This window comes from Etheostoma spectabile, chromosome 12 (genome assembly GCF_008692095.1).
Source record: "Etheostoma spectabile isolate EspeVRDwgs_2016 chromosome 12, UIUC_Espe_1.0, whole genome shotgun sequence".
In the NCBI taxonomy this organism is placed as follows: Eukaryota; Metazoa; Chordata; class Actinopteri; order Perciformes; family Percidae; genus Etheostoma; species Etheostoma spectabile.
In genome coordinates, this window is record NC_045744.1 from 28640278 (window position 1) to 28652229 (window position 11952).

The 11952-nt window shown below is 44.8% G+C and overlaps 1 protein-coding gene across 4 annotated transcripts in view; it reads right to left on the reverse strand.

Annotated features, from left to right (window-relative positions):
- Positions 1-134: 134 nt before the first annotated feature.
- mpz (myelin protein zero) overlaps positions 135-11952 on the reverse strand; it is a 16826-nt gene continuing 5008 nt past the window's right edge. The window contains exons 3-7 of one of the 4 annotated variants that reach the window (XM_032532429.1): positions 8284-8497; positions 7354-7483; positions 6801-6843; positions 2028-2057; positions 135-995 (exon numbers count right to left, since the gene is read on the reverse strand). In XM_032532429.1, the coding sequence (XP_032388320.1) occupies positions 984-995; positions 2028-2057; positions 6801-6843; positions 7354-7483; positions 8284-8497 (429 nt within the window). In that variant the 3' untranslated portion in view covers positions 135-983. Of the gene's footprint in view, positions 996-1515; positions 2058-2081; positions 2357-6800; positions 6844-7353; positions 7484-8283; positions 8498-11952 lie in introns of those variants that run through there. The other 3 variants (XM_032532431.1, XM_032532428.1, XM_032532430.1) reach the window with 3 other exon arrangements.

Below are 11952 nucleotides of genomic sequence, written 5' to 3' on the forward strand. Positions count from 1 at the left end.
AGATGGAGAGAGAGAGATCTCGTTACCAGTATGCACTGAAATAATTAGGCCTGGGTTGCCGAGGGGAAAAACGAGCGAGCGGATTAACTGGACCTAAAATAACTCGGAGAGCACAGAAGTTGCACCTCTTCCTGTAAAGCCCTTTCGTCAGACTCCTGAGAGCATCCGCCAGCCCTACGCGCCGTGACGTCATTCAAGGTTGTCAGTAGCCGGCCGTCGGGTCAACAGCGGACAGCCTCATGCTCTCAGGCACAAAAAGCACAGCAGGCCCCCCACCTACCCACCCTGCTCACCTCTTTCTTTTTCTCACACCACACCACCCCCCCCCCGTTAGCTAAAAAATGTGCAGCTGTTACAGTAAGCCCGCACGCTCTTATAGGGCCAGAAATAGCCCCCTTTAGCTGGGGCAGGGACACGGCGACAACCTCCATTAGCTCAAATGTTGAAAGGATTGAATCACCCCAAGCTCGAGGGCTTGAACCTCTATCTACGCCCGGCTGAGAGCAGGAATCATATTTCTCTCCCGCTATCACTCTCCTCTCCGTCTCTCTTTTTATCTATCTGAAGTCCAGAGTGCACCCGCAGCTCTGCTCTGTGTATGTGTGCGGTGTGGTGTGTGTGTGTGTGTGTGTGTGTGTGTGTGTGTGTGTGTGTGTGTGTGTGAGATTGAGTCGTAAACATTAAGGGTGAAGATTCAGGAGACTCTTAACACAGAGGGATGTATTTTCGGGTTTCTCTTAAGAAAGTTATGTGCGTTGTTAGGCCTTAAACTGTTTTTACAGTTTGCCCAATGAGTGCATACAGGTTTTCTAATCAGCCATTGTAAAAAAATATTTGACACGGTTGCCACTGATATAGTAGGACTATTCTTACAGCCAGTGCTGTCTTGAAAGAGTAGAGATAATGGGAAATAATGGGGGTTGCATCAGGCTGGGCAGAAAAGGAGGGAGCAGACTAGAGGAGTGGAGGCAGTCATGGAGAAGTCAGACCTTTATCTACAGGAGAAAGAAAAGGAAGAAAAGAGGGAAGGGAAGTGAGAGAGAGAAGAGAAACAGGATAGAGCAGTTAGCATATAAATCACTTTGTAATTTGAATTAACATGAAAAGTCAGAAAATTCACAGTAAAAGATGAAGAAATGGGATTGGAGATGAAAAAAGAATGAAGATCAGAGTGAGGGGAGGAAGTTGGAGTTTGACACATCGCCTCCAGGGGAAAAAAGCAAATTGGCTTGTCCCTGCAGCTTGGGATTTGTGATGCGTATCCGACGCACTTGGAGAAAGCTTTTTTTCGGTGGATAGGATCACAATAGAAGAAACCAGAAAAGGCAGAAAACCCGGGGAGCAGCTTTTTAGATTTTGTTATCAAACCCAGCCGTCTTAGGGTCTCGCTTCAAATGGCATATCTTATGACCTGACAAAAAGTACTCGGGTGCCGGCTGGTGTATTATCATGACATCTTAAGATCTGGGCCCTGTATAGCTGTGTCTACAGTCATCAGCCTGTGACACGAGCAGATATGATTTGACTCATTTATTCAGGGACTCAGGTTGGCGTTGTAGTGGTGTAAGGCAGGTTTGTGGTAGAGCTCTCCTGCTGTCTCCTCAGTAGCCTGCCCACTCTCTTATCCTCCACTGTTCCGTCCCCCCCTTGGCCTCCCCTGCTTCCCTATCGGTTTATTTTGTGAAGGTGAGCTGGTCGGCGATGCGGGAGAGGAAGCCAAGCGCTTTGGAGCTCCCCATCCCTCCCTCGCCGCCAGGCCTCTCCTCCCCATTTTTGCGGGTCAGCTCCAGATCGATGGTCATCAGCACCCGGCCCGGGCCCTCCTCCCCTCCCCCTCCCACCACCCTCTCCACCCTCTCCGTCTTTCTGGCTACGGTTCGCTGCTGATGCTTGGGCTGGGCCTTGGCCACCGCCAGGCGTACGGGCTGGAGCAGCCGGCTGGCGAGCCCGCCCCAGCCCATCCCCGTATCCTATTTCTTATCCTTGCGTGACTCCTGCTTCTTCTTTTCGGAGGCGGCCGCCTTCACCTTGGAGGGGTCGGCGGCAGGCACAGGGCCCTGTGGGGGAGGAGGGAGAGGGGGTCGGGGGGAGAACAGGGGAGGAGCGTCACTTCAGGAGGAAAGGAGCGTGAGGGAAACAGAGAGAGAGGGAGGGAGGAAAGGAGTGGTGAGATGGGTGCATTAGAGATGAGAGGATGAGAGATGGAGTAAGCAGGACAGGTGGAGCTGAGTGAAGAGCAAAGAAGAACACATTTAGGAGGAGGAGAGTCAGACATACAGAGAGACAAGTGTGAGGAGGTAGAGAGGCAGTTCTTTTAGGGGAGGGGGTAGCAAGTGAGGGGGGGTGGTGTCCAGAGCTGTAAGGGGGTGACAAAACAGGTAACCATGCGTTAGGATGGGACACAGTGGCAGGCCGGCTCCATACACCTGTCACAACTGAGGGACAAGTGATCAATAACACACGCACGCACACCTACATGCACACTCACACACACACACACACACACGCACACACACACACGCACACACACACACACACACAATACCAGATTTGGTTCTTATTGGGATATGACTGTTTTAAATACTGTATGCCGACATATAACATCTTTTAATTTGGCTGTTTCTGTGGACAAAGTAGCTCTTGTTTTTCCTCGCAGTTTCCCTGAGTCAATCACAGTGGAAAAGTCCCGAGTAAGTAAGTTATTAATTAATTTAGCAATTTGTCCAAAAAATTTTAATAAACGTGGCTAAAAAAGGAGTTTTTAAACTGTTGTTTGAACATCATGTGTAGTTTAAGTATGCAAAGCAATGAAATAGTCGTTCAAAGGCTGTTCACCAACACTATACTTCCAATCAATAACCCAATACTCAAATCTATCCCTTTCCATGTTTAAAGAACGTTGCTATGGCTTTTAAGTTTATTATTTAACCATCAGATTTAGTGTTAAACTAATGATTTTGTTATTGTTATTCAAATTCTGTTTTTTTTTGTTTTTTTGGTTTCTTTCCTTCTTGATGTTTTGTGCATAAGTTGTCTAAATGCATGAAGATGCAATGTCTCGCCAGGACTCTCTTGAAAAAGGATGCTGCATCTCTAAAGGCTTATTCTGTTGACAATAAAATGTGTTCAAAACTTTTACATTACTTCAACCTAGACACCTGCATAGGTGCATACTGGGTCTCTAAAAAAATTTGACTTTAGACACTTAAAAACTAAACAAAAAAGAGATCATCTAATTGTTTGAGGGCTAGCTGTACAATGCACACAATTAGAGAGTAAACTTGGAAATGAAATATTAATTTACAAGTCATATAATTGGGCCTGTAACTGAATAATTCAAGTATACAGGGGAATAAATAATTGCTTATAATTGCTTACAACTTTTCTGTAGCCATGGTGACTTTACTGGCAATGTGATGTGTCGTTTTAAAGTTATACATTCATCCTCCATTCATCTTGTACTTATATAATTCATCCATCCGCTCCCTCTCATTCTGTATATTGTCTGTGCAATGTCTAAAACATCTCTAAGAAGAAATCTATAAAAGGAGGAGGAGGAAGGAAGGGAAGTGAGGCTTCATTTAAGCACAACAAATCCATCAGGAGGAACTGTACAGTGTGGAGATGGGGTCAAGGTAACACTTACACTTACTACAATAGTTGTATTCCAGTGCATTAACCTGTGAGTTAACCTATTGAAAAGTATCACAAGTGCACGATAATGCTCTGATGGAGCCTTATAAAGCTTCACTTGTGTAATGGTTTGCACAAAACTGTGTACTTTTAATAATCTGCCACAGGTTGAACCACGGGCCAGGACACTGGTGTAAAGTGTTCCAAACTGAGGACAGACAGAGTGAATAGTAAGCATGCTGGATCTGAGGTTTGGAGAATAAAGTATATCCTCTAATACGTCAGCCTAGTCAACGGTGGAAAGCACACTGGAGGCTGCTTATAGCTACTGACGTTTCGGCTAATAATACCCCACTGATTGCATTAGAAAAGGTATCATCTTTAATTACAGCACTGTGCAAAAGCAGCCCGCATTCTGATAAGACAGCAATGGAGGCATACGCTGCTGCTAACATCCGGCTCGGTGGAGCAGCCGCGCACCCCGGCCGGTGTCATTACCTTCGATAAAACCTAGATCTTCCCGTACGTCATTGTATTGTTTACCATTATGCATCCTAAGGTAGGCTTTGTTTTTGTTGTATTGCAGAGCTCCCTAATGATGAGGCTGCTTTCTCAACACAGTTGAGCCTGCAACGGCAGAATGCAGATCCACCTTTGTCACAGGGGCTGCACACACTTCAAAGGAAATGTGGGTACAGTGGCAAAAACAGGAGGGACTGGTGGGGGAGGCAGATAGGAACGTAAGTGGCTACATCCCCTGCTGCATGCTGAAGAGAGATGGAGACAGGCGAGGAGGGGGATTGAGAGATAGATGCGGAGTGAGAGGTAGCGATTTTCTGTCCAGAACCCGAAGCTGATCAGAACCCAGAACACCTGAGGAAGGAGAGAAGAGAAACTGGAAAGGGAGTGATGTGGTGGTGGTGGGAAGAAGGATGATGGAGAGCGAGAGAGGAAGTAGAAAAGGAAGAGGATAGGGGGAATTACAGACAGATAGATGCTTCTCATGGTCAGCAAGGAAGTCAAAGGCAGGGAGGAGAGGTGGGAGGTGGGAGGTGGGGAAGGAGAGGAGGATGGGACTGAAGAGAGAGAGAGAGCAGGAGACTGGGGACCGGAATGTGAATGAAAGAGCATGGAGGGAGTGAAGTAAAGTGAGGAGGTGAGGCAATTGGGGGATGAAAAGAAGAAAGGGTGGGCTGGGTGGGTTGTGTGTGTGTGTGTGTGTGTGTGTGTGTGTGTGTGTGTGTGTGTGTGTGTGTGTGTGTGTGTGTGTGTGTGTGTGTGTGTGTGTGTGTGTGCTCAGATCGATACAGAGTGCACTCAATTATCATTCCAGTACAGAGTGTGTGTATGTGTGTGTTCATTCCTGTGAGCTTTGGTGTGTGTGTGTGTGTGTGGCTGCGGGGTAAACTCCTCGCCCACAACTCCAACTAATGGGGAGCAGCACACACCACAGGGTTCCTTTGTCTCTCTGTCTTACTCGCTCGCTCCCTCCTTCACTCCCTCACCCACACAGCCTTTTGGAGATTTTCAGTGCAAGCCCAGCAAGCAGAAAGCAGCAAAGATGGTGGAGGCTGATACAAAATTGTGTTGTGTCAGCGGAGCCTCCTAATAAGGGTTATTTGATCAAACAACCACTTATGAGCACACTATAAAATCCCATGAGCCCTCTGTGTGCGGCGAAGCTACAAGAGAGGCAAAAGTTCTGAGGGGGAGAAAAAAAAAGGAAGTTAAAAAAAAAGGGAGTGTGAGCTTAGATGGAATATTTTTCTTCCAAGCCAAGACTTGCAGGAGGAGTAACTGTAAACGACAACATTGTCAAATATTCCAGTGTCCTTTTGGCGGCGAGTTATTTATTCATATATGCACTGTCACCCGCTGCAAGCACTTGAGAGCAACTGACTGCAGCTCAAGAGTAACCTGACAATCACACAACACTATAAAAGAAAGAAGACAGAGGGAGGAAAAGGGGCTCTTAGGTTTGAGCCACGGGGGCAAGATGGCGCACTCTGCCTGCGGTAGCCCTTCGCCGCCACCACTTTACATTAGCTTATACCTGCGGCTAATTGGCTCGCCGTCACAATAACACCTCTGATCTTCCTCCTCGGATATCTTTGCACATCTCTCATTTCAAAGCTAATTTTTGATTAAGGAAAACGCCTTGAACCCAAATCCCTTGACTTCCCCTTTTTCATTATCAGCAGGCAGGGCGTGCAGTCGATTAGAATACACCCCCGCAACCAACCAGCCACCACATCACCACAGAGTAATCAAACAGAACTTGCCCGGGTGCCTTGTATTTACAAAAGAATACACGACACCAACATGTCTGATTAATCCGCTACTTGAGGCTATCGCACTCCCATGAGGCATAGAGAGAGAAAAAATTCCCCAAATCCTTGGCGTGCAACAGCACAAAGCCACTGATAACAGCCCAGACCATAATAGGCCAAGTGATTTTCATTTGACTCCCAGTGAGCCAAATCAGCAGCTCCCGTCCCTTTCCCCACTGCGAGCGTGTCTCAGTGGCATTCAATGCAGCAAAAGCATTGCTCGGCCATTTCACAGTAGCTGGTTTGATTTCTGCCCTGTGGCTGTTTACTCGCACCGTGCTGTTTGGACCCCCTGAGGGAGCTTAAGGAGGGGTGAGGGCCACAAGAGAGAGAGAGAGAGAGAGAGAGAGTAGAGACAGTACAGGCTTTAAAGCCCCTTTAATGCTGAGACGGCACTAGAATTTTAACAGCTTGAACACTGTTATTACTGTTTGCCAGGCAGAGTTTGAATGACATTTTATTTTATTTTTGATATGTTGCTTTGAGGAGAAGTCGGCTAAGTGTGCGAACATATTGGAGCTGCATTGGGGGAATGCGATTATGAAACTGTGCCGTTATGCACTGTCATGTTGGATGTGTGCTATTGTGTGGCTGCGCCCCATCTGAATAGATAAATATTCCTTCTGACAACACGTTTCCTCAGCCTTTATTGTAATCTCTAAAAGGATGTGATTTCACTATTCAGCGCCTGAACATGACAGCAAACCAAGCTGTTGCATTTGGTGTTGTCGACTGGATGTGTACATGTGTCGGAGTTTGTGAGGAAAGGAGACAGAGGAGGAAGAGGAGGAGGAGAAAAAAGAAGGGATGGTTCAGGGAGGAAAGGAGAGAACTTGCCTGTCTCTGCTGTGATCCCTCTTTCTTTTTCTTGCCATGTTTGCTGGAGGGGACAAAAGAAAGACAATGTCAGGATGTCGAATCTATCTCTCCCTCCAGTGGTCACAGGGAAGCATTGCCTGGCAGTTCATCATAAAGAGAACACCAACTTAATCTACTTGCCCTGTCTCAAACACAGCCCCCAGGTGCTAGATGTGTTAGGATCTTAGAAGATTGGAAAGATATAAGCAAGATGATGGATCCATCATCTTCATGATCTATTGGATTATCCACTTGGAAATCTCTTGCTTCACCACTTTTAATCATCTTGCTTCGGACCTATGCAGTGCTGTTTATAGATTTAATTTAAATGAGATATCATTATCTCTCTCTTTCAAGCTGACTAGCTCCAAAATCACAACCCCACACTCCTAACCAAATCAAATCGGGGCGCGGCAGCTACGCCAGCTTGGCCATGCAGGTGTCGGTGCCAGGGATGGGCTCGGGCCTCAGCTCCAGTCCCTGGCACAGACCCGCCTGGCAGAGCACAGCCGGCCACGGGCCGGGCACTGACCTGACACTGAGGCTGAAGACGCGGCGCGCCACCAGGAACCTCATTAGGTAGTAGATGACCACGATGAGCACCAGCAGGCCCAGCACCACCCCGATGATGGCGCCTGTGATCACGCCAGCCTGGATGGGCACTGTTGGGGGCGAAGGAAAGGTTGTGTGAAAGGAAGTGTTGGAAGGTGCGGGAGAGAGAATTTGAAAGTGGAAAGTGACAGAGAGAGGTTGGTGAGTGCCATGTGAAGGAGAAACCGTTAATGAGAGCGGGAGAAGGCAAGATGTCACGGGAAGGGAGGAATTGACAGGAGAGGAAGAGGAGAAACAAAACAAGACGGAAAAGGGAATAAGAGATGAAAGACAAATAGTCAAGGAAAAATAAAGGTTGAATGAAAGATGAAGAAAACAAGTGCAGTAGAGGCAGAGAAGGAGATGAAGTGGAGGAGAGGTGAAGGTGAGAGCAGAGAAAGAGAGAGAGGAGGTGGGGAAAGGGACAAGACGGTGGAAGACAATGGACAAAGGGGAAAAAAAGAGAGAGATGGAAGGAGAAGGTGAGAAAAGAAGTGAAAGGGAGGCAGTGATGGCAATCTCAAATAGAGAAAGAGATAAAATTGTAACTGATCTCAATTAGCGGGAAGTGCAAAGAATTCCAAGCGAAGCTGCGCACAGCGAATGGTCTGAACACAGCACTCACTTTAGTCTAATGCACAGCGCAAATTGAGATTAATTTCAGAGTTTGGAATGATTTGAAACAACAATTGAGAACAGTTGGCTTCTGACGAAGAAAATTTCCCCAAAATGTGCCATATGAGCTCAGTGGAAAGCTAATGAGCAGACACAGATGTAAGACAACACAGGCATTAGACTGTACATGCTGGGGGAAATAGATTTGGCTGAGGAAACCCCCACTGGACTCTCCCTGTCCTCCCTCCCGTCTCACCCTTCTCAAAGACCAGCAGGCGCACGCTGGAGGGCCGGCCCACTATGTCAGGGGGGTTCTTGGCATCGCAGGTGAAGGTGCCGTTGTCAGTGTAGTCCAGGTTCTTGATCAGGATGGAGCCATCGCGGCGGCCCGGGTTCCCCACAAACTCCACCCGGTCCCTGAACGGTCCCTTGTTGTCCACATAGGCCACACCACCGGTGTAGTGGAAGATCTGGAACAGACAGAGAGGACATGGGACTGTTTATGCACGTGGTGTCACCATGACATGCAGTTAATCTCAAGAACAACTGCATCTGAGAGTTTTTTGTGGTTGTCATCAGCGGTGGAAGAAGATCAGGTCATTTTTCATATAATGTATTAAATGTCCTGTAACAGCCAAGGAGACTAACAGTGAAAACAACACTAGTTTTAGATGGGTCCAATTTTCCCCGCGCAGTCACAGAATGATTTGTGGCAGGTAGATGTTACTATAGTTACACATTCTGATGGGTCACAGGTTTTGACTGGCAAAGATGGCTGCCAGTGGAAACAACAGCTAGCAGTGAGTTCTTCAAAACCTTTCTTTTTAGTTAACTCTGTGTACACAAACAATGTTCTCAATGCCGAGTTCATGTGCTGAGCCCCTGGTGATACTTAGAGCAAAGTCTCATGTTGTGTCGAGCCTTGTTAGTGTTTTAAAAATAGGGATTTTAATGCGATCATAGTATTGCCCCTAGCTCTCCCATTCAAAAGGCCATTTGATCGAAAAACAAGAATACGGTTAATCTTAAATGTGGCGCTTCTGTCCTAAATATGCTTTTAAATGAAAGTTTGACTTGGGTATATTTAAAAAGAAAAACACCCTAGGTTGCATTTTGGCGAGACTTGCTCTTTAAGGTCTTGAAGTTCTAATACCACACTCTAAAAAAATAATAGTCCTGCATTGAAAATGTTACCTAATTTAAAATATGTAAGTTTCATCAGGAAAATGTACTAAAAAACTTAAAAGTAAAAGTACTTAATGCAGAAAAATCCTCACATTTTAGAAAGTCAAACAGTTGTGTTTAATGGTCTAATTATTTCAGCTGGACTTATAATGTTGGTTAGTTTCATTTATAATGAAACATCTGATTTTATAAACTAAATGTGCAAGTGTGCAGAGATCTTAATTTGTAAAGTAACTAAAGCTGTCAGATGAATGTAGTGGCGTACAAGTAGAAAGTGGCATGAAAAGAAAAGACTTGAATAAAGCACAAATTTGTACTTAAGTACAGTATTTGAGTAAATGTCCTTGGTTACATTCCACCACTGGTTGTTATCCAGAAGTAGTTTGTATTTTACATGTAGGTCCAATTTAGCTTTTTCTTTGGAGGCTTATAGGTTGCTGCAGCGTGTAGTGGTGGGAGTTAAGTTCAGTGTTTTAGTCATGTAAGAGTCTAGTCTGCATCAAGAAGGAGTGCTGGGTATCAAACCATAATACCTTTTTGGCACCAAATGACATGTGTCTGAAGCACTGAGTATTGAAACCTGTCAAATACTGAAGGTTGGAATCAAATCTGCTCATATTACTAATAGTATTTCCATTATTAAACGTGCTTGTTTGTACTGTATTAAACAGTTGCTGATTTAGACAAAGGTGAAGGGCAACATTGGCATTCATTTAGAGTCGTGGTCGAGGGGTACAGCTGGGGTGAGCAGGGCTAAGTGTTGATAAAACAGAATTTACACTGAAAGAAAAAAAACAGTAAAAAAAAAATTGGAAATTGAAAAAGAAAAAGAAAATTACCAGTACCTTTTACGTTAAGTTTACGGATATTCCTGTTAATTGAAAAATTGACAATTCTGTAAATTTACAGTATATCCTCTGTACCTTTAATGAACATTTCCAGAAAAACACCTGTGAAAGATCATTACAGAAAACATGTACGAGGTCAAGGTGAAATTTGGTTGACATTTTGGTAAACGATTAATTTAAATTTTCAGCACAGTTCTGATTGAAGGTTTGAGGACTGTGAAAGTCTTGCATGAATTACACCTTTTACATGATGTGAACATGTCAGAAAAAAACACAAACGACATTTAAAAAAAGGACAAATGCACCATGAAAACTGACATATGAAACTGTAAATGTGTCCCGGCATGTGAAGAAATGAGCGACAGAAGATAAGTGGGGAAAAAAAGAAAACGGAGAAGAGAAATCCAGTTTCAAAGTGAGGGCACTGCGGGAGACGGATGAAAGCGAAGGAGGTGAAGGGAGGAGATAATGAGATAGGAGGGGAGGGACAAAGAAGGCAGGGCGAGGGGGGAGGAGATTAAGGGAGGTGGACAGAGGGAGGCGCAGTCAGGACGGGGAGATAGAGAGATTAGAGAGATGGCAGGACGATAAGGGCAGGCTGAGTGAAATTAAAGAGCAGGAGGCAGCGAGAGGACTGGGAGGATTAGTTGGTAGGAGAGTAAGTTTCTGTGTGCTTGTTGTTGCCTTCTTCCTGTTGAAACTAGGGCTGCACCAAATGAGGAAAATACGCGATAACGTTGAATTTCAGGATAATGATATTATTTGCGATAAATAAACAGATGTTAAAATGTACTCAGTTCTGCCTTTCTTCAGCTTTCAGAAATATGCTAAAATACAGCAAATGGCTTGTTGAATTAAAAAAAAGAAGAAAAAAAACATTATTTTAAAGGAGAATTCTGGTCAATTTCAACATGTAGCTCTGTTTTTTTTAATGTGGAGTGCTGTCAGTCGCGAGACAAATGAAAACAATCGGTACTGTCTACACCGAGTTAACCTCCTGCTGGAGTTAGCACCCAACCGGCTTAAACAGGCTTTAAGTTTTAAACATGTTTTAGCTTCTAAAAATATAAAAAATTCATTACAAGTGCCTACCCATGTGCAGTTATTTCTTCCAAGACTTCCAAGACTGCAGTAGATGTGACAGAAAGGCATGAAAGTTGTGTTAATTCAGCGAGTGCACATACCGCTGTTTATTTCCTGTCAAAACATGCCTTTCTGTCACATCTACTGCAGTAAAATTCCCTGTGTTCACTCGGAAGGAATCACTGCACATGGTTAGGCACTGTTGTCAACCCATGTTTTGTCCCTTTGTGTTTGTGCATTGTCTGTTTAAGCCAGTTTAAGCCTGTTGGGTGCTAACTCCAGCAGGAGGATAACTCGGTGTAGACAGCACCGATTGTTTTCATTCGTCTCGCTACTGACAGCACTCCACATTTGAAAAAAAACATGTTGAAATCGACCCTAATTCTCCTTTAATGTGCGAATTGAACATTGAATTGAACACGAAAAAGCATAATTGAAAAAGAATGATATTTATATTTTAAAGTGGAGTTTTCTCCTGATACTCCGTTTTAACTGACACAAACAACAAACTTGGCTATAAGATTCCGTTCTCATGCACTGTCTTGTACTTGGGTCATATTTCACTTGTAATATTGAAGATGGACCCATACCTTGTAAATATACTCCTTACAGCAGCTAAGAAAGCCATTACCAAAAGCTGGTATAAGAATAGTTTATATCCACGACGTTCCACTTCCAGGATTGCTCTCATTCTGTCGGAATTCTGCCAGAAATCACTCTTTTCGGATGTCCGTTGCCTTCCTCTTTCTTTGTGTTGGTATTCTAACCTCTGGTGGATTTCTGAGGACTATGGTTAACTGGTCCTCAGA